Source organism: Hemicordylus capensis, chromosome 1, assembly GCF_027244095.1.
Source record: "Hemicordylus capensis ecotype Gifberg chromosome 1, rHemCap1.1.pri, whole genome shotgun sequence".
NCBI classification, from domain to species: domain Eukaryota; kingdom Metazoa; phylum Chordata; class Lepidosauria; order Squamata; family Cordylidae; genus Hemicordylus; species Hemicordylus capensis.
The window spans coordinates 47,074,383-47,096,733 of NC_069657.1; the positions used below are offsets into that span (position 1 = coordinate 47,074,383).

General features: G+C 47.2%; 2 protein-coding genes across 5 annotated transcripts in view; one reads left to right on the forward strand and one right to left on the reverse strand.

The window, feature by feature from the left end:
• Positions 1-318: 318 nt before the first annotated feature.
• On the reverse strand, positions 319-10,563 carry SAMD15 (sterile alpha motif domain containing 15). 2 transcript variants are annotated; one of them, XM_053262961.1, is made up of 3 exons: positions 10,076-10,563; positions 5,004-5,102; positions 319-832 (listed from the first exon to the last, which is right to left on the reverse strand). In XM_053262961.1, exons 1-3 carry the CDS (start codon positions 10,400-10,402, stop codon positions 539-541), a joined length of 720 nt encoding a protein of 239 aa, XP_053118936.1. In that variant the 5' UTR covers positions 10,403-10,563; the 3' UTR covers positions 319-538. The 2 variants fall into 2 exon arrangements, with proteins under 2 accessions (XP_053118936.1, XP_053118946.1); XM_053262971.1 differs by lacking the exon at positions 5,004-5,102.
• TMED8 (transmembrane p24 trafficking protein family member 8) overlaps positions 10,489-22,351 on the forward strand; it is a 33,104-nt gene continuing 21,241 nt past the window's right edge. Inside the window, exon 1 of one of the 3 annotated variants that reach the window (XM_053262930.1) lies at positions 10,489-10,891. In XM_053262930.1, the coding sequence (XP_053118905.1) occupies positions 10,489-10,891 (403 nt within the window). The remainder of the gene's footprint in view (positions 10,892-22,351) is intronic. The other 2 variants (XM_053262939.1, XM_053262949.1) reach the window with 2 other exon arrangements.

Sequence of the window (22,351 nt, forward strand, 5' to 3'; positions counted from 1 at the left end):
CCCCCAAACCTGCCAGTTTGTCTGTATCCCTTCACATGTAACTGTTATCTAGAATATGGTAGCTATTAACAATATGAAACATTTTATATTTTTGTAGCATGATATGGCCTCTGTCCTGCTTGAACATATAGTTTTTGTTATAATAAAAACACTTAGGTAAGTGCTAAGCCATAAGTTGCCTAAGGCCACCTAATGAGTTCATGGGTGGGGTGAAGTTGAACACGCACTGTTAGAGCCTCCATTCGTAGCCAACACACTACACCAGTGCTAATGAGGGGAAGTGAGAAGACTGCAAAATAAATGCCACTAAGAACTATCTCCAGTGTAATGGATGGTTTTATTCTACGAGATTTAGTGCTGACACAGCAGTTGCATGTTTCTGCCCCATTTCCCATTACTTAGAATTCTACTTAAACTCCAGCAAAGCACACTCTGTGTCAGAGTGTGCCAAAGCAAACTTTCCTATCAAACTCAAAAGCTTAGTAAAATATTAGAAACAAAACATTCTAAAAACAACATCAATACTTAATTTTAAATATTATAATTTTGAGGAAGGAGGAGTTTCAGAGACGGGCACTTCAGGAACAGGCACTTCAGGGACGGGCTCTTCAGCGATGGGCTCTTCAGCGATGGGCACCTCAGGCTGTGGTTCATATAGTTGTAATCCTGCTTCCAGGATAAACTGAGGATAGGAGAGGGCATCACTACGTGTTCCAGTCTTAGATTTTCGCTCTAGAAACAAACCAATGTTATCTCTGTGGGGAAGAGAGATGCTTCTGATAAAGAGGGGCTCCTCTATTTGCAACAATTCTCGCACACGCTGTGAAATTTCCTGAAATGAAAAAGGAAGTTTAAGAAACAATTTCCATCAGGAAGCTAAATCAGTGTGCAGCAGAAGTGAAGCCACCTTCAGTTTTTGATTCCCCTTGGTTTTCTTCCTTATAAATAAAATAGCGACAAAGTAATCTGTCAGTTGCGGAGGGAAGCAGAGGGCAGGGCAACTGCTGATAGACTGAATAACAGAGCACCTGTTAAGAGTGTAACAATCTATAAGTCAACTTGCAAAGTTAGTGTGTGTGTGCAGGGGCGGAGCCATCATTGGGCAAAAGGGCTCAAAGAACCCAGGCCGCCAATGGCAAAAAGCCGCCGAGAGAGCCCCGCCCTGTGTGGCTCGGGCTCCATAGGAGCCCAGAGTGAACTCCCCCCTCATGTACCTGTGGCTGTTATTTCAGGCAACGTCCTATTAGGCAGCTGACCCTGCCTGAAATGATGCACCGAGAGCTTGTTCGGGCTCTTGGCAGCCCAGGCCACGCCCCCTTGTTATGTGCCTCTGTCATGTGCAAGGGGGCGTGGCCTGGTCTGCCGAGAGCCTGAACGAGCTCTCGGTGTGTCATTTCAGGCAGGGTCGGCTGCCTAATAGGACGTTTTCCCCTTTCTCTTCCTCCAGAGAGGGAGAGGAAGGGAAAAACGTTCTATAGGGCAGTCTGAGCTGCCTGAAATACTTGGCAGAGAGTTTGCCCGGGCTTTCAGCAGCCCGGGCATGGGAGGGGGGAGTTCGCTCTGGGCGCCTATGAGCCGAAGCCACACCCCGTGCGTGTGACATCACACGCACGGGCATATTGGAAGGGGCCGCTGAGCGGGGTGGACACAGGCCGCCGCTCGGCTGGCTTTGAGCCTGTGTGTCTGTGTGTATAGATCTATCCTACTTTGAACACATTATGTGAAGATCCAGCTTCCTTGAGAACTCCATAATGCTGGGAAAAGTTGAAAGCAAGAGCAGAAGAGGACGATCAGCAGCAAGGTGGATGGACTCGATTACGACAGCAATAAATGCACCACTGAGAGACCTTAATGGCCAAGTTGAAGACAGATCATCCTGGAGAGAATCTATCTATGTGGTCACTAAGAGTCAACACCGACTTGACGGCACTTGATAGATAGATAGATAATCAAATATTCTTTACAACAGTAGCCAGGATCTTGCTGATTGTGCACCAATAACACATTCATTTATATTTTGTGGTTTGTAAGCAGCTAAGAAAAGTAGGTTGGTTATTATCCTGCAATGTTCAGTCTTAAGTCTCCCCTTCCATTCTCTCTGCATGCTTGCCAGAGATCAGCTGAAATATTTCAGAGCTCTAGTTTACCACCATTACATCCTTACATCAGTGCTCATGCATTGCCAGCCTTCCTGCCAGCTCCTCATTCAACTGTCCCACTAAAACTTTGGTCTGACTGGTTTGGAGAACACTGTCTCCAAGCTTCACTCCCTCCCTCCTTATTCGATCTGGCTGCAATAGTAGCATCCCAAGCAAAAAAAGTTACATGTCTGATGCATGGTTGATGGATGAGCTTGTAATCTCTGACATTTGGCTGTAGTTTCAAGTGTCAGGACTGAGTGATATAAGAAACAGTAATCACAGAGCCTAAAAAATCCCATTACTCAGTTAACATTTCACTCTAACAGCCACAGGTACATGAGGTAATGTGCCCATGCTTCTCAGACACCAATTTTCCTAATGAGGCCTATTGTGAGCAACCAGCATGATCTATAATGAGCATATTGGCCTTTTATTATTTATTCATTCAGTTTCTATACTGCCCTTCCAAAATGGCTCAGGGTAGTTTACACATAAAACAAAAACAGTTAAAATCAATCAACAATTAGAACAGAGATTTTAAAATACCATAAAACAACAGTTAAACAATAAAAAAGAGTTTTAAAACCCTGAAAAAAACCTAGGTACAGTAATTTACAACAGTTTAAAAACCCTGGAAGGCCAGACCAAACAGAAAGGTTTTAAGGGCTCTCCTAAAAGCCAATAAAGAGTTCAAATTACGGATTTCTGCAGGGAGTGCATTCCACAGTCCAGGAGTAGCTACAGAGAAGGTGTGCCTCTGAGTCGCCACCAGATGTACCGGTGGTAACTGGAGACGGACCTCCTCAGATGACCTTAACGTGCGGTGGGGATCATACAGAAGAAGGCGCTCTCTAAAAAAGCTCTCTTTGGGCTTTTCCTGAAGTTGCAAGCAGTCAGTCTCTCTCTCCCCTCCCCGAATCCTTGCCCCTAATTTGCTTAGTGGCTTTGGAGTTTGAGGGAGAGATGGGTTAAGTTGGGAAATATACTGTAAATAAAAACTGATCGGACAAACAGTTTCCCTTAGTCTGTTTTTTAATAAGTAATTGGTTGGTTGATCAATATTCATTATTTTTCAGAACATACCAAGCTAGTGAACAAATGGATGGCATGGCATGAAATCAAGAAAGAAAATCAATTTCTTTAACAACAAAAACATTCCTATCAAACTCTATGGGCTTCCACTTTGCATGTCTGTGTATGTACATCTATAGATACATATGAAACAGATGTGCAGCAACAGTTTAAGTGCTGCATCACTTAGTACACCACATTCAGAACATCACCTTTCCACTGTGTACACAGCAACGCTTCTGCTGCTAGGTGACTCATGACAACAACAACTACTATAGATATTTATATACTGCAAGTTCTCAAAGCAGTTTGCACAGAAAAATAAATAATACATAAATAAGATGGTCCTCTCCCCACAAACACCATCCTGTCAGGGGAAAAAGTGAAATGGAATTTTTGTTAAAGGATAGAATTTTTTTAAAGCAATTTCAACAAAATGTTGTCATTTGTAGTAATTATGGCAACAGATAAGAAAAGCTCACTCAAAGTGCCTCTCTGAATGTAATAATGAAAAAACAGGAAAGAGAAGTGAAGTGGGGAGTTTGGAATGAGGACAGTAGCTGAAAAGACACACACAGAGTACTGCCCTTCTACTGAGTGCGGAGAAATGTGGTACAAGAGGAAACGTTGAAAATAATAGAAGGAAGGCAAAGGACTTCTTGCCTTGACACATTATTTAAATGTAAGGGTACACTTAACATGTGTTTCATATGCACCTAAACATGTGAATGTGATAGGCTAGGGTTGCATATACAAGTATCATTCGGGGACATTCATCAGGAACCAGAACTGACTGCAGCTCCCAATGGAGGATACACTTGGTGGCCAAACCAGATATGCCTGGCACAATGTGCAAATTGGTTCATTTTCAGGATGCTGTGAATAGCTATGTGGAACTGTGTCCTAGTATTTGCAACACTATGCCCATATCCACTGGGAACATGAACTCATGCAACTTGTTCTCCAGTAGAGAAAAGCACAGCACTGATATAAGATGGTGAGGAGAGGAGAACTGGTCTTGTGGTAGCAAGCATGACTTGTCCCCTTAGCTAAGCAAGGTCTGCCCTGGTTGCATGTGAATGGGAGACTAGAAGTGTGAGCACTGTAAGATATTTCCCTTAGGGGATGGAGCCGCTCTGGGAAGAGCAGAAGGTTCCAAGTTCCCTCCCTGGCATCTCCAAGATAGGGCTGAGAGAGATTCCTGCCTGCAAGCTTGGAGAAGCCGCTGCCAGTCTGTGAAGACAATACTGAGCTAGATAGACCAATGGTCTGACTCAGTATATGGCAGCTTCCTATGTTCCTATGGTGGGAGTGAGTGTAGTGTAACACCACCGCCCCACCCCCCCATCAGCTTCAACAGCTCCTGCTGCTAGCATGCACACAGTCACCTTGCAATTCCACCTTGCTGGGTACCTCCAGCGCTTTGAGTCACTTTCCTCCTCACATACAGACACGCATTTCCTTCCCCAAGTAACTGACTCCTGCTCTCCGCCACCATTGGAAGGGAGGGAAAGGAGCCGATCATTTAACTCCCCACTCCAGCACTGCCTTGCAAGCCAAGATACACCAGCAGAGCAGCCGGCACACCAAAGCTGTCTGGAAAAGACAGTTGTGGAAATATCCAGTGTTTAATAAAATGGAAGAACATGAGAAAAAGCTTAATTTGTGTTGAGTGCATATTTCCCTAGCACTTGTGCCTGTCTTGCAGCAAATATACAATTGCAGCCAAACAACTGTAGCCAAACAATCTTCCTACTACTGAGAAAACACAACTGTGTTCCATGCTCTCACCTTCATATGTTCAAAGTCAGTTATCCCGATTTGTGGCAGATTTGAACAGTTTACATGGATAAGTTTGCGCCCAGAGATAAAGTTTGCAGTAAAACATTCCTAGAACAACAAACAAAATTGGAAAACATTGTACAGCAGGTGGTAAAAAACCAATAAAACAGATATTTTTTAATGTAGTATCTGCATAATGTAATAAATAAATGCAATCAATCAATAAATAATACTTTTTTCTTCAACTAGTTTAAACCATGTTTAAGTGGCATGGAAGGACATGTAATAAAGGCCCAAGCATTCATACTAGCAAAGCCTGGCTCCATAATTGTTCTTCTACAAACACTCTCTTTTTACATTGCTAGTTTTGAACTCCATAAAGCGACCTAGAAATCCGGATCTAACGCTAGTTGCCCAAACTTGGCCTGATGCAATCAAGAAGACTTGGTAGAATCAACCAACAGAATATATTTAGCAGTGCCTAGCACACCCTGCAACTGAGTTTCTCCAGTATTCCTAGACTCAGCATCCTTTTCCTGACTAGGTCCAATTGACACAACACTGTATTGTGATGTCATCAAATCCTATTCTGCAAACCGCATGGCTTCCAAGCCATGACAAACTAGACAAGTAACCCATGGTTGAAATCTTGTCTCACAAACCTTGTCACTATTAGGAATCCTCTTTCCCAGGGGTAATAACTACAGGGAAAAAGAGCTGTCAGTCTCCTCTGAGCTTAACTGTAACCGCATTGACACTTTTCCAAAGTTATGAAGTAATTCTCCCATTCCATCCCACCACCACCCCATATCCAGCAGTGTTTGAATATTAAAAGTGAGATGCAGAAAGCTAGCCAGGAAGAAGTCTCATCTTATGAACCAGAAGCTGTTGTTCCTAGTACCAATATGTGAAGGTTGGCTCACACAGAGTGCCTTGTATGACAGAAATGCACTCTGCACGTGCTCAGTGTCATCCTCTTCTTTGCCATGCAGGCACAAAATAAGGGCTGAGCCTTGTTTCAAAAGGAAGCCCTGCCTGTCTCTCTTGGCCCTTCCCTCACAGCCCCGCTCTATTAAATTACCCCTGGCTCACCCTATCAGTAGTTGCCCTCTGCCTCCCCACTGCCCACAGCTGCCAGATTACTTTGTTGCTATTTTATTTATGGGGAAGAAAACCAAGAGGAATTGAAAATTGAAGGAATCTTCCCTTCTGCCGCATCCTGACTCCAGCCCCTCCCCAACTTGATGCCAGGTCAGTTGTGTGTGTCGCCTTTTTGCTCCCTCACCCAGGGGTGTATACTTCGTGGGGGAGGTGGGGCTCAAGCCCCCTCCGGGATTTCCCAGAGGGAGCAATGCCTCCACCGGACTGCTGGGGGGGGCAGCAGGGCTCTGGATTTCCTGGGGGAGGCAATGCCCACCCACCCACCCACTCAGGTAGCATCAGCAAGCTCTCATGCTCAAGTTCATCAGTCAGTTGAACAACACAGTCAGTCCTGTGTTGTCTTTGTAGCAACTCAGCAAGTTCTTAGGAGGCACGGTTGCCTTTCCGGGCTCTTTCACTCTATCTTTCTCTGATTAAATAGAAGCACTGACCCAAGGCGTGTGCACAATCACAAGTTTTTCTGTGTCCGCTCAGTTCATTTTAGCATCTTACTGCTCAGGTTGAATTAGGAATGCCCCACTCTGAATGCATGTGGGCACACAGTGCCTTGATACTGCTGCCCAGAACAAAACTCATTCTGCATAGAGATGGAAAAAATTAGAGGGACCACTGGATAGAAGTATTATAACAATGAGAAAAGCTAATGGTGCTCTATGCATTGAGGGAGTGAAAGGGATTATTAAGGAGGATATGGAGGTTGCAGAGAAGCTCAATGAGTTCTTTGCGTCCGTCTTCATGGCAGAGGATACTGAGCATATACCTGTTCCTGAACCAGGCTTTTCGGGGATGGCGGCTAAAGAACTGAGCCAGATAGAAGAGACGAGAGAGAATGTTCTAAACTGTCTGGAAAAACTGAAAACTAACAAATCACCAGGGCCAGATAGCATCCATCCAAGAGTCCTCAAAGAACTCAAATGTGAAATTGTTGACCTCCTTGCTAAAATATATAACTTATCCCTGCGATCAGGTTCTGTACCAGAGGACTGGAGAGTAGCAAATGTAACACCAATTTTTAAGAAGGGATCCAGGGGTGATCCGGGAAATTACAGGCTGGTTAGCTTAACATCCATTCCAGGCAAATTGATGGAAAGCATCCTCAAGGATAAAATTGTAAAGCACCTAGAAGAACAGGCCCTGCTGGGAGTGAACCAGCATAGTTTCTGCAAAGGTAAATCTTGCCTCACCAACCTTTTGGCGTTCTTTGAGAGTGTCAACAAGTATGTGGATCAAGGTGATCCAGTTGACGTAGCATACCTGGACTTCCAAAAAGCTTTTGGACAATGACTCCTGAGGAAACTTAGTGGTCATGGGATAAGAGGACAAGTACATGTGTGGATTGCTAAGTGTTGAAAGACCGGAAACAGAGGGTAGGTATAAACGGAGAGTTTTCGCAACAGAGGGAAGTAAGAAGTGGGGTCCCCCAGGAATCTGTAATGGGACCGGTGCTTTTTAATTTATTCATAAATGATCTAGAAGTAGGGGTAAGCAGCGAGATGGCCAAATTTCGGGATGTGCACGGTCCGGAGCAGTCCGGACCGGCACCGAAGGGGGGCCTTTCTTTAAGGGCAGGGAGGGCTTGCTTACCCCTCCCGCCTCTTTGCCTCCTCCAGCGCCCGTATTTAACAGACTAACGGGGCGCTGGAAACCAGCCGCCCCCGCCCCCCCCGCCGCGAGCAGATTTACCCCCAAAACTACCAATACCCCTGCCGCCGCCGCCGCCCTCCCTCCCTCCCTCCCAGCTGCCCGCCCGAGTCCTCACCTGATGCTTTAGTAAAAAACGAGAGGAGCTACCGGACAGAGCTCCTCTCGCTAGGAAGGCCTGCTGCATACTGAAGGAGCTTTGCGCGCGCGCGCATGCACGCACCACAAAGGACGCCGATCGCCAGAGGCCCGGTCTACCCGCCGGGAAAAGGCCGGGTAGACCGGGCCTCCGATCGCCGGAGGCCCGGTCTACCTGCCGGGCCGGGTAGACCGGGCCTCCGGCGATCGGCGTCCTTTGCGGTGCGTGCATGCGCGCGCGCGCAAAGCGCCTTCAGTATGCAGCAGGCCTTCCTAGCGAGAGGAGCTCTGTCCGGTAGCTCCTCTCATTTTTTACTAAAGCATCGGGTGAGGACTCGGGCGGGCGGGCGGGCAGCTGGGAGGGAGGGAGGGAGGGAGGGCGGCGGCGGCGGCAGGGGTATTGGTAGTTTTGGGGGTAAATCTGCTCGCGGCGGGGGGGGCGGGGGCGGCTGGTTTCCAGCGCCCCGTTAGTCTGTTAAATACGGGCGCTGGAGGGGGCAAAGAGGCGGGAGGGGTAAGCAAGCCCTCCCGTCCTTAAAGCAATGCCCCCCACCTGGACCCGGACCAGCAAGGGCCGAACCGGTCCGGCAGTTCAGCCATTCTTTAGAATGGCCGCCGGACCGGTTCGGACTCACCCCTAGCCAAATTTGCAGATGATACCAAACTCTTTTGGGTAGTGAAATCCATAACTGATTGTGAAGAGCTCCAAAAGGATCTCTCCAAACTGGGGGAGTGGGTGACAAAGTGGCAAATGCGGTTCAATGTTAGCAAGTGTAAAGTGATACACATTGGGACGAAGAACCCCAACTTCAAATATATAGGAACATAGGAAGCTGCCATATACCAAGTCAGACCATTGGTCTATCTAGCTCAGTATTGTCTACACAGACTGGCAGTGGCTTCTCCAAGTTGCAGGCAGGAATCTGTCTCAGCCCTATCTTGGAGATGCCAGGTAAGGAACTTGGAGCCTAGATGCTCTTCCCAGAGCAGCTCCATCCCCTAAGGGGAATATCTTACAGTGCTCACACTTCTAGTCTTCCTTTCGTATGCAACCTGGGAGGATCCTGCTTAGCTTAAGGGGACAAGTCATGCCTGCTACTACAAGACCAGCTTTCTTCCCACAGTAATATGCTGATGGAATCTGAGCCGTCGGTGGCTGACCAGGAGAGGGATCTTGGGGTTGTGGTGGACAGCTCGTTGAAAGTGTTGACTCAATGTGCGGCAGCTGTAAAAAAGGCCAATTCCGTGCTAGGGATCATTAGGAAGGGGATTGAAAATAAAACTGCTAATATTATAATGCCCTTATACAAAACTATGGTGCGGCCACACCTGGAGTACTGCGTACAATTCTGGTCACCACATCTAAAAAAGGACATTGTAGAACTGGAAAAGGTGCAGAAGAGGGCAACCAAGATGATCAAGGGCCTAGAGCACCTTTCTTATGAGGCTAGGCTACAACACCTGGGGCTATTTAGTTTAGAAAAAAGATGACTGCGGGGAGACATGATAGAGGTCTATAAAATCATGCATGGGGAAAGTGGATAGAGAGGAATTATTCTCCCTCTCCCATAACACTAGAACCAGGGGTCATCCCATGAAATTGAATGCCAGGAAATCTACGACCAACAAACAGAAGTACTTTTTCACACATTGCATAATCCACTTGTGGAATTCTCTGCCGCGAGATGTGGTGACAGCCATCAACCTGGATGGCTTTAAGAGGGGTCTGGATAACTTCATGGAGGAGAGGTCTATTGATGGCTACTAGTTGGAGGGCTGTAGGCCACCTCCAGCCTCTGGGGCCTGGGGGCCTCTGGGTACCAGTTGTGGGGGAGTAACAGCAGGAGAGAGGGCATGCCCTCAACTCCTGTCTGTGGCTTCCAGCAGCATCTGGTGGGCCACTGTGTGAAACGGGATGCTGGTCTAGATGGGCCTTGGGCCTGATCCAGCAGGGCTGTTCTTATGCATGCAGGTGCTCTGCCCAGAGCAACCCCATCCCCTAAGGAGGATAGCTTACAGAGCTCACATGTAGTCTCCCATTCAAATGCGAACCAGGATGGACCCTGCTTAGCAAAGGGGACAATCCATGCTTGCTACCACAAGAGACCCCTGGGAAACTGAGACGTCTATGCCCCGCTCACCTTGTACTGGGGGAAGCCCAGGGTGTCCACCCATTCGGCCACCTCCTCGGGAGTCCAGGCCAAATGGGCGGGCCCAGTGAAGCTTGGAGGCTCCGGCTCCGCCTCGGGCTCCCCCTCGGCGAGCTCCTCGGACACGAGGGAGGGCGTCGCTTCCCGCTTGGCTCCTGCCTGAGCCTCGTGGCGGAGAGACACGCGGCGAGCCCGCGGGTACCAACTCTGCTCCTCCTCCTCGTCGTCGTCATCGTCATCGTCGTCCACCTCGTCGTCGTAGTCCTCGTCCCCATAGTAGTCCTCGTCCGGCGCTTCCTCCGCCGCTTCCATGTCCATCTTCGCCACTGCGGGGCAAGACCAGGCCGGCGTCCGTCCCCTCGGCAGCGGCGCTATGGCAACGCGTCCTTCCTGGGGCTGTCTCCATGGAGACGGCTACTTCCGGGAAGTGTCGCCGCCTTCCCTTTCCCCAGGGCGTGCAAAGGCGCTGCTGCTGCTGCAGACGGGACGCTCCTCGCCGGCGGCTGCGTAGAGGCTGGAGAGCTCGGCCGGGGAGTGGGGGCCCGAGAGGCGGTGGTCGGAGGGACTCGAGCCGCTCGGCTCTTTCCGGGTCGGCCCTCGGCAGGAGCTTCGGCCCTCCCCGGCTGCCCTCGGCTGGTTCCGTCCTCTGCCTTCCTATGTCGGACGTGCTGGCCGCTGCCGCGGGCTCCCGGTTCGAACCCTCCGCGGCCGGGGGCCTGGCAGGTAGCGGCAGCAGCTTCCACGAGGGGGTCGAAGGGGGCGAGAAGAAGCGCCTCTCGCCGCCGCTTCCTCCTCCTCCTCCTCCAGGTACTGGTGCGTGAGCGCCGCGGCTGTCCCTGGTGGCACCTCGCGACTGTCGACAGGAGGCAAGGAAGCCCAGGGCCCGGCCTCCAGAGCTGGGAGGCGTGTGAGGTGGTGGTTGCCGCTTCTCCTCCCCCGCTTCAGTGCCTTTAACTGCTGCCCGGTTGGCAGAAATGCAACAGGCGGCTCCTTCCCGGCCACAGCCGCCGCTCCACCTGTTGAGTTTCTGCCTGCCGCGCAGCTCTTAAAGGCGCGGGAGCCCTATCGGGGGGGATGATGATGCTGGTGGTGACAGCGGCGGCGTTTAGTTGGCGAGGGAGGCGCTGGAACCCGGCAGGCAGCGTAGCGGGGGGCGGAGTGTTTCCTTGGGGCCGTGGGGTGGGCGTCCTCCTGCGCCCGGAACCTGTGAGGGACGCCTGGGAATGGGATGGCCCTGCCGGTGCTCGGGGTGGGAAACGAGCGCCGGAGGTCTTTGTAAGGCGCCCCCTGGGGCTGGGGGCGGCGGCGACGAGGTGTGAACCCATTGCTTGGTCCCGCCTCTGTCCGTCCTTTCCTGTGTATTTCAGTGGTTATTCGGGAATGGAATTGATTTCTCTTTAGAGGTTTGGAAACAGCCCCTAAAGACTACCGTTTCGGTAACCAATCGTGCATTTCAGTTGGAAAGTCAGTTGCATTCCGGCGAGTGTGTTCAGTATGTGAAGAAGCAATCCACCCCAATGACTATTTCTTCTAGTACCAGTTAGTTGTGAAGCCCAGGAGATAACCCCTTTCCTCTCCTTGGGCCCTGCTTGGATTTGCTCCTCTTCTGCACTCCCACTCTCCCCTTTCCCCACCAAGATAGTCCACATGAGCGCTTAAGTTGGTTTTGTGGGTAATTCACTGCTTCGAGCTTTTAGGAAAGGCAGTATATACACTTAATAGAGGTGCACCTAGATAATTTTGAAGCCCAGACTTAAAGGTTTTTGGAGGATATCTCCCCCTATCCTACAAAAAGTATTTTTAACACATCTTTAATGCCACCATACCACCTGGAACAGACTAAAAATGATCTCTCCCCCCCCACCCCGGATGTCAGCCCGAAAGTTCAGGGGTAAGAGCCCCTCTGACATTTTAATAAAAATGTACCCAAAATTAAATTGAGCAGTATACTGACACTGCCCTATCACCCATAGTTGTATCTGCAAGCAGAATGTGCCAAAGTAGTGGATAGGACAAGCACTTTCCTAGAAGCATTTGTTGTTTGGATTTATGGATTGGTTTAATCATCTTACCTCTGTCTCAATCTGCTATGCTATTGTACTGGGAAGACCCATGTTTTTGAAAGAAGCTTGGATGTTGATCAGTAAATATAATGATAGGGTATGTTTGGAGGGATAATAGCAGCACAAAAAATACCTGGAGGATGTGTTGTGTCCTGAGAAAGGACTGTGCATATTGATTAGAGGCCCATGGCTCATTTTTTGACCCCTACCCTAGCCATTCCCTCTTTGGAAATGGTTGTGTCTTAATAGCCTGAGATTGAATCAAAGAGCACAAAATCAACTTCCATTGCAACTGAAAAATCCGTGCTAGGAAATAACAGGATGTTGCAGGATCCCCTTAAGATGTCAAAGACCTAAATCAGTAGTTTAATTTCAGAAAAACAGAACAGTATTCACAAGTAGAGAGGGAACTCTTAATGTTGTATAAGATGTTGCAGACAGTACCTCTCAATGTTGCACTTAACATCCAGAAGACAATTTGGCTGATTTCTTTCTGTGTTAACAGCCCTTCTAATGCTCTAACATTGCTTGTTTGATTGGCTTGTTTGTCAGTTGCTGGTATCTGATAGCTTCTGTTCCCTTGGGTATTTCATTGTTTAATGTTTCTCTAACATACCAGCTGTTTTATAATTAGTCTAATGCACCCTGGTGTAACTGTTGCATCATATAAAAGACAATAGTAACATTGCTGTAAAGTTCTTTGCTTTCTTGTTTGTACATACTAGTAATGATTCCCTCTACGTTCTCAAGTATAATAATATGGAATAGATTCAGATAAGTGAAAGCAAGGCATTATGTTGGTTATTGGTTAAACTGGAGGATCCTAGGAACAGGGTTTTTTTCACTTTTCTTCCAGCCCTATGCTTGACTTTCCAGAGGGCACACAGCAAGGGCTTTCTTCCCTGCTTCAGTCTCCCAGCTAGCTGGGAAGGCCCAAGGTGTTGTGGTGCCTGCGGCAAGGCACCAAATGCTGTCTTGACCCACAGCTCTGGTGGTGGCCAGTCCCCTTACAAAATGGACCATTTCAAGCTTTGAAAGTAACACAGGGGGAGTGGGGATGAGGGAGAGTCTCCAATAGTCCCTTCGCTCCTTGTGCTTCTTGCAAACTTTGCCAGGAGTGTGAGCAGAAGTGCTCCTTGCAAGCAGATCAGTCTCAAAAAGGTGCTCTGATGTCAGCAGCCTGGGGCCCCAGTCATCCTGCTGGTGCCCCAGTGATCCACTGCCTGAGGTGACTGCCTCATCTCGCCAAATGAAAGGACTGCCCCTGCAGCTAGTAATTCATGGCTCCCCTTGAGAGCTGATGTAGTGCAGTGCTGGAGGCTGAGCTATGAATCTAGATGTCCCTCAACTAGAACTTTTATCTCTGCTGTGATCTCACCAGGTAGTTCTAGGCTAACCATAATCTCCTAGGTTGAGTAAGTGTGGGCTCTGCCATTTGGGGATACCACCATATTTACCTGAATCGAAGACAACTCTCAATTTGAAATGTAGAGGTGAAATATAGGTTATACCTGCATTTACTCAAAAGGAACAGGATGCTGAGTTTAAGATGGTCTCATGATTTCTAATATTTACAAACTTGGAAAAAATCTAATTTTGGATTCCGGTCAATACGGTAATACTGATTAACCCTAATTACAGGGTTCTTTGTAAGGATTGCAGTTAACATATATGAAGTACTTTGAATACTCAGTGCTATATAAATGCTAAGGATTATTACTACTGGGAATAAGAGATTAATAATAATAATAATAATAATAATAATATGATTTCTATACCGCCCTTCCAAAAATGGCTCAGGGTGGTTTATACAGAGAAATAATATATAAATAAGATGGATCTCTGTCCCCAAAGGGCTCACAATCTAAAAAGAAACATCAGATAGACACCAGCAACAGTCACTAGAGGTACTCTGCTGAGGTGGATAGGGCCAGTTACTCTCCCCCTGCTAAATAAAGAGAATCAGCACATTAAAAGGTGCCCCTTTGCCAAGCAGGTGTGTTTGCTTAGCCCCTTTGCCAAGTTGGCAGGGGTTAATGTTTGCTTAGCCCTCCCTGCCAGTACAGATCAGGTGTTGAATAAGTGCCATTAATAGTAAGTGCATTTGTTCAGGGGCGTAACTATAATAGGGCAACAGGAGACAGTTGTCTAGGGGCCCACTGCTATGGGGGCCCCCGCCTGATTGTCCTTCAGTTGTATTCATCCTCCAAAACTGAAGTGTGTGTTAAGACCTGGAGCTACCAGAACAGCATGTCTTTCTCTAGTGCCATTAAATGACTTGCACCATCCGCAATTCACAAAACCTTTAAAAAAATAATTCAGCCTCATTTAAGATTTCTTTACTTCATGAGCTGAGCTGCGGGGGGGGGGGCATTATAAAATCTTGTCTCTGGGCCCACTCCAACCTTGCTATGCCCCTGCATTTGTTGCTATAGTATTGCAATATTGGATGAGAGAAGCTGGTGAGCATCCTAGGAGGGGATCTGGGGATGGACTTCTTTCTACTTGAATCTTTGTACATTTATGAGGGACCATAGGTCAGGGATGGGGTAGAGGATGTGCTTTGCATGCAGAAGGCCCTAGTTTCAGTCTCTGGCCTCTCTAGTAAAAAGGATCAGGTGGCAGGATAATGGGAAAGATCTCCGGCTAGGACCTGGAGAGCAACAGCCAGTCCATGTAGACAGTACTGGATTAAATGAACCAATGGTTTAACTTGGTATAAGGCAGCTTCATATATTCATTTATTTATTTGATAGATCTGTTAGGTTTTCTTCAGCATGAGCTCCCAGGACAGTGTACTATTGAAAGATAAAAACTATACAATGAAAACATATGTTCTAATGTACCTTTTTTCCATTTCGAAACACTCTCACTGCAGCTGTGGCATCCTTAAAGGAAACACTTGCTTCCGTCTTAGTTCACTGCAATTGGTTAACTTCTGCACTTGTGGGAGGAAGTTTGTTTCCCTCCCCACCCTTCTCTTTTTTCTCTACATGCTTTGCTTGTTTTTTTATTTAGAAGTTTTCTTCTAGTGATCCTCCGAAAAGGTAAGCCATTAAGGCAGTAGCACCTGGGATGGGACATTAGGGGTTGAATGTGCTCAGTCAAAGAGCACATGATTTGCATGTGGAACATCCCAGGTTTGGTCCCTGGCTTCAGACCCTGTCTGAAACTTTGTAGAACCACTGGCAGTCAGTGTGGACAATACGGAACCATATATAGGTGGACCTCGTTATCTGTGCGGGTTCCATTCTTGGCTGAAGCCGTGAATAGCAAAACCATGGATATTGAGGCAGTGGGAATCGGGCAGGGGAGTGGAGTAAGTTCCTAAAGGTCGAAAAAGACTTGAACAAGTTGTTCTAGTAAGAACTAATCTGCAGGGATGTGCACGAAGTGTTTCGGTGCCTCTAATTCAAGGCACCGAAACGCTTCAAGCTGCCCCAGCCAAATTGTTTTGGCAGGCGGCAAAAAGGTGCTTTAAAAGGAGGAAGGCAGTGCTTACCTGCCCCTCAGCCTCTCCTCCACCAGCCCACTGTGGCGCTGTCTTCCATCTGCACATGTGTGGATGCCATTTATGTGCCGACACCACCCATCGGCTGCTGGGAGAAGCACTGCAGCTGCACAGTATCATTTGAATCCGACAGTGCTGCAGTGGGGCAGTGGAGGAGCGGCTGAGTGGTAGGTAGGACCTGCCTTCCTCCTTTTAAAGCGCCCGCTCACCACCCCCCAGATGTGCATGAAATGCTTTGTGCACATCCCTACTAATCTGCATACTTTCCTTTCACTATAATCTTAATTGATAATTACCATCCTCACAAGTTAGCCCACTTCAGCCTTAAAATGTCCACCATCTTGAATGGGGATGGATGACATCATCACAGACTATGCCATTGAGGTGTCCCTATGTGTCATTCATTACAACTGGATCAAATTTGGTTCAAATCAGTTAGGTGGTTCACAAGTTAGGCTACTTGCCCCTCAGACGTTTATGCATCTGCCATCTTGAATTGGGGGTGGATCACATCATCACAAACTATGCTATTGTGTCCCTAAAACTGTACCCAGCTGGGTTCGTATTGATCCAGGCATTGTGAAGTTGATAGGGGGATGAACACGAACAGAATGCTGGGTGATGGATTTGTTTATACCTTAAAGAAAGTAGGCTTAAAAAGAAATTAAAAATAAGAAATAAGTGCATTAAAGTACCATGCCATGCTCTGCAGTGTCCAGCAATGCCCCCCACAAATGCCCAAATCCACCAGTTTTCCATGAAAAATTATGGAGCAATTCCCCCCTCACAAAGAGCTATAAAATGGCTTTGCACCACAAAATGGTGGCTGGAAATGGCCTTGGAGGTCATTTCCTGCCATTTAGGAACCACAGACACGCAGTTTTAAACCCTTCTAAAACTGTGTATACCAAGGTTGGTTGTCAATTGCCTAACCGTGGATGTGGGGCTGCGTATAACGAGGTCCACCTGTATAGCCTAATGGTCTGACACTGAAAAATAACTAGCTTAACCTGCACATAGCATCTGCGTGCTCGTACTTGATTGCTCCCCTCACACCCTGCCACAGCCCACCTCACCTCAAAGATCTCTCCACCCTCACCTGAGCTGCACTCCTGCTCCTCCTTCATATGGTTGCTTCCATCCCCCTCACCCCTCTTAGTCACTCTTCCATCTCTTTAGTCCATCCCTCTCACCCCTCTTGGTTGCAGCTGCAGCGTTGCTGGTGCCAGTTAGCCAAGCTGCAGCCCCCTATCCCCAGAGACCTCCCCACTCATATCCGAGCCCCGTTCCTGTTCCTCCCTACAGGAGCAGCAGCGGTTGACTGGGTCCTTTCTCGCTGCTGCCACTGCCATGGCCGCTTGTTCCCCACAAGCCACTGACAGCCCCAGGCCCATCCCTTGCCTGCCTGTCTCCCCTCCGCCAATGGCCTCGGTAGCCCCAAACAGCAGCAGTGGCTGACTGGGCCCTTCCTTGCTGCCAATAGGCACTCATTCCCCACAGGCTGCTGACAGGCTTGGGCCCATCCTTTTTCTCTTCCTTCTTTTTCTCTCTTTCTCTCTCCTTCACTCGCTCTTCCCCTCTGTCTTTCTTCCTCTCCCTACTTTCTCTCTTTCTTTCTCCCTCCCTTCCTGAGTTAGCAGATCTTGTTTCCTCATCTAATTCACACAACGACAGCCTCCTTCTGAAGGGGCTCTTTCTTCCCTCACAACCCCTCTCTTTGCAGACCCCTGCCCACTATCCTTAGATAGATAGATTCCTCTCCTCTACCATCAAGAACATCTTCTGACCAGTAACAGTTGCATTCCAACTGTTCTTAACCATCACAGGCTCCTCTTCCCTATCTGCATATGGAATCTCCACTGCCCAATCACCATGGTGCTTCTGCTTGCAAACTCTCATGAGATCTGCCACACACAGGATTAGCCATGGATATGCATTAGAGAATTATGTATATAGATAATAAAAAATAAACTTTTGTTAGCTGCCCCATAACAAATTGTTCTTTGGGCGGCTTTTTTATTTTGAAATTTTCCTCCATTGATCCTCCTGGAGAATGCTTTCTGTGGGAAGTACCTATACCCAGATTGTGCAAACTGTTTTTAAAATACAATACCCAAGAGGGACTCTACTTATTAAAGCCCTGTCCCTGGACCACTGTAATTCCTGATCAGCACCCTCACTCAAGACTTTGCCAGTCACTGCCCACATTTTTTTTTAAATCTTCACAGCTATGAGAACCTTTAAATGTGTTTTTGTAAAAGAATGAAAGCTTGAGAATCTCAGGATGCTGAATTCTATACCCAGTGCCAAAATCTGCACTTCCTTGCAGGGATTGTAAATTATGGTCTTATCTTTAGCATCCTTTATGAAAGTGTAGGTTTCCATTCCTTCTCTCTAATCATCAATTTGAGGAGATTAGCAGTTACATAAGGAGGATCTTTTATGCCAAATCCAAGATAAGGAAGGAATCATTAAATTAGTTGCTGTGACTTTGTGAGAACAAGCATTTCTTTATGGCTTTGGACAGCTTGCTAAAAGCCTATAAAATTAGAAAAAAGGGCAGTGCAACAAGATCCTGTGTCAGTTGTAAAATGGTTTCCAAAATATCGTACTTGATATGTTTTATAAAGAATATGGGAAGCTAGCCATAATCACTTTATCTATCTATCTATCTATTTATCTATCTAACATATTTCTATACTGCCCAAAACCTATGTCTCTGGGCAGTTTACAACAAAACCGGTATAAAAATCAAATCCAATCCAATCAATCAATCAATCAATCAATAGTAAAAACAGAAAAGTTAAAACATTTTTTAAAACAGATAAATGACAGCAAAGAAATTAAAACATTGGTTAAAATAAATGACAGCAAAAAGTTAAAGCATTACAACAATTTAAAACCTTAAAACAATATTTTAAAACAATGTTAAAACTACTAAAACAGTATTTAATTAAAAACCTGGGTGAACAAATGTTTCTTTAAAGATTTTTTTTAATTGTCAGAGGTGGGGAGGCTCTTATTTCAGCAAGGAGTGCGTTCCAAAGCATCGGAGCATCAACGATGCTTACACAAGCCATAGGCCTTATAAGATTTAGGAGGGTATGTTTCACTTAATTTATTACATAATGTTATTCATGGATTTATAATGCATTAGGCACATTATTCTAAAAGATGCACCAGCTAGAGCTGTAGGCATTCCATGTCTATGTGGGAGTCCTAAGCAATGCAAAATCTGGTAATCAGCCATAGGGTATCCCTGGGCACCTCTTATTTCTCCACTATTTTATGAGTTGTGTGTATTGTGCACCTTCACCATTCTTGTGTATCTGGTGTAGAAATTGGCATCTCGGGAATTATTTATAAACAGGTAAAAGCTTAAAAAAATGGAACATAGGAAAATAGGAAGCTGCCTTCTACCAAGTCAGACTATAGGTCCATCTAGCTCAGTATTGTCTTCACAGACTGGCAGCGGCATCTCCAAGGTTGCAGGCAGGAATGTCTCTCAGCCCTATCTTGGAGATGCCAGGGAGGGAACTTGGAAGTTTTAGCTCTTCCCAGAGCGGCTCCATCCCCCTAAGGGGAATATCTTACAACTAGCCTACCCCACACAGAGCATCTGTGCGGCGCTTTGGGGCCGGCTGCTTCCCCCTCCCTCTTCCTCCTGCCCCGTCTCTCCCCCTTCCCTCCGGCCGTGCTCTCCAACCCTCCTCCCCTCCCGTTCCTTCCCCCACACAGAGCTGTGGCGGCCGGCCTAGAAGGGCCCTGCTGCCGCTTTTTCTCCCTCCTGTCCGCCTGCCGCCGCCGTGGCTTTTCTCTCCCCCCGCTTCGCCCTCCTGCCACCGCCTTTCTCTCCCCCCGCCCGCTGCCTGCCTCTTCTTTTCTCTCCCCACTTCTTCGCCCGCCGGACGGCCACCACCAGCACTTTCTTCCCCCTCTCCTCCTCAGTCCTCACTTTGGAACCATTGCAGCATGTCACGAGAGTTCTGCCCCAAATCCTGGGCACGCATGTCCCAAGAGAATTAAATATATAGATGCTCACACATGTGGTCTCCTCTTCCTATGCAACCAGGGCAGACCTTGCTTAGCTAAGGGGACAAGTCATGCTTGCTACCACAAGACCAGCTCTCCTCTCCCAATGGAGGTAGAGGCAGGAAGAATCTCCAAAATCAGAGAGGGACTGAGCATAGCTATCAGTGGTCAAGGAGTGAGAATGAGTGTGGTGGTTAAGAGGCTGAGCTATCAACCAAGAAGTCTTTTGGAGGAGCCTTGTTCCTTTTTGTATAATGTACACACACCCCTGATGATGGCTAGATTATTGTGCTTTGTAATTTAAAAAAAATGTGTCTTGGAAGCATGAGTCCCTATAGTAATATTTGTTTCCAGATGCTACCTTAAATGTACAATAGGTCTGCATAAATAACAACTTGTGTTTTGGGCAGTATAAAAATGTGTTAAATAAAATAAAAACTAGTAATAAACTTAAATTTGTCAGTCCTGGTCCAGGCTTTAATTAATTTAAATCTGGTTGATGTAATTGGCTTTCAGCCTGAATATTATCTGTTGAGAAGGCAAAGACTGAATTATGCTCAGTGTCATCCTGTTCTTTTTTTACCAAACTGTGACATGAAGAACAGCTGAGTGTGATCCTCAAGTGTCCCTGTTTGATAGAGTGCAGAAATTAGCACCATGAGAGATGTTTGGTTGTTTTTTAGCCTACTTTCCAGTAGGCTTATGAGATCATCTGTCTGTCTGTGTGTCCCCTTGCATCAACTTCGCAGTGCCTGGACCAATATGAATCCAATCGGGTACAGTTGTAGGGACACCTCAATGCTAGGGATGGGCCCAGACCAGTCCAGAGGCCATTAAAAAAGCCACCGGACCGGTCCGGAGCTGGGTGGTTCGGTCCGGGGGTGGGGGGTACCTTTAAGAGCAGCGGGAGGGTTTACTTACCCCTCCCGCCGCTTTCCCGCTTGGCGCCGTAATCACAGAGACGAGCGCGTGCAAAGGACTGCTGGGGTTTTTTGCAAGCAACGTCGGGGAAGGGGCGGCAGGCAGTTGTCTTGCCGCCCCAGTTACTTTGAAGATTACGGCGCCAAGCAGGAAAGCGGCGGGAGGGGTAAGTAAACCCTCCCGCCGCTCTTAAAGGTACCCCCCCACCCCAGTGCCGGACCGCAGTTGGCGGTTCCGTGCACACCCCTACTCAATGCCATGGTTTGTGATTATGTCATCCACCCCGATCCAAAATGGCAGACATGTAAACTTTTGAGGTGCAAGTGGGCTAACTTGTGAACCGCTTAACCAATTTGAACCAAATTTGCTACAGCTGCAGGGACACATAGGAGTGCCCAAATGGCATGGTGTTTGATGATGTCATCCACTCCAATTCAAGATGGTGGCTACATGAACATCTGAGGTGCAAGCGGGCTGATTTGTGGACTGCCTAATTAATTTAAACCAAATTACTTACAGTGGCAGTGAGTGACACACAAGGACACCTCAATGGCGTAGCTTGTGATGATGTAATCCACCATGATCCGAGATGGTGGACACGTAAACTTTTGAGGCACAAGTAGGCTAACTTGTGAACCACTTAACCGATTTGAACCAAATTTGCTACAGCTGTAGGGACACATAGGGACACCTAAACAGCGTAGATTGTGACAATGTCACCCAACCCAATTCAAGATGACAGACATGTAAACTTTTGAGGCGTAAGTGCACTGACTTGTGGACTGTCTAACCAATGTGAACCGAATCTGCTACAGCTGTATGGATACATATCGATGCCCCTATGGCAGGGATGGGGAACCTTGGCACTCCTGCAGATGTTGGCCTACAATTCCCATAATCCCTAGCTATTGGCCTCTGTGGCTGGGGATTATGGGAGTTGTAGTCCAAAAACAGCTGGAGTCCCAAGGTTCCCCATCCCTGCCCTATGGTGTAGTTTGTGGTGATGCCATTCACCCCAATCCAAGATGGTGGATGCCTGAACTTTTGAAGTGCAAGTGTACTACCTTGAGGACTGTCTAACCAATTTGAACCAAATTTGATACAGTTGTAGTGAGTGACACACAGGGACGCCTCAGTGGTGTAGTTTGTAATGATGTAATCCACCCCGATTCAAGATGGTGGATGCATGAACATTTGAGGTGCAAAAGATCTAACTTGTGGACCTTGATTTGAACCAAATTTAGTCCAGTTTTAGAGACAGCGAAAGGAAAGTAGGCTGATTAGTTCTTACTAGAACAACTTGTTTTTAAGCAATTGCCAAGTCCCTGTCACTCCAGATAAAGGCTTAAAAACATGGAGGCATAGCCAAGAAGTTTCTCAGAAACCAAATTTGAACCTAGATTTTCTTTTTAAGCAGTCCCTGATCCACCCATTTGGTGTTCCTCATTTTCACCATATGGTATATAAGCACATACTGTATACCATATGCTTTACTATATGGTGATGCAACTTAAGTACTTAGAGGAGGCGTACGACAGGCATCACAGTGAACACTGATAGTGGTCTTTGCTCCGCTGCTTTCATCACTTTCCAATTGGGGGAAGCAGCTGCAGCTAAAAATCTCTGAAGTTCATTGGTACAGACAGCAAGAAATTCTCACTTTGTAATGGTGTAGCTAGCCATCTCCTCTCAATACTGCTAAGGCTTTCCTACCCAACTACATATATGTTTTAGTCTTCT

Bases quoted from the DNA above. Each gene is read 5' to 3' on its own strand.
- SAMD15 (XM_053262961.1), bottom strand. From the start codon at position 10,402: ATGGACATGGAAGCGGCGGAGGAAGCGCCGGACGAGGACTACTATGGG. The intron at 5,103-10,075 runs GTGAGCGGGGCA...TTGTTGTTCTAG, and splicing joins TGGGCTTCCCCCAGTACAAG to GAATGTTTTACTGCAAACTT. The intron at 833-5,003 runs GTGAGAGCATGG...TTTTCATTTCAG, and splicing joins CTGACTTTGAACATATGAAG to GAAATTTCACAGCGTGTGCG.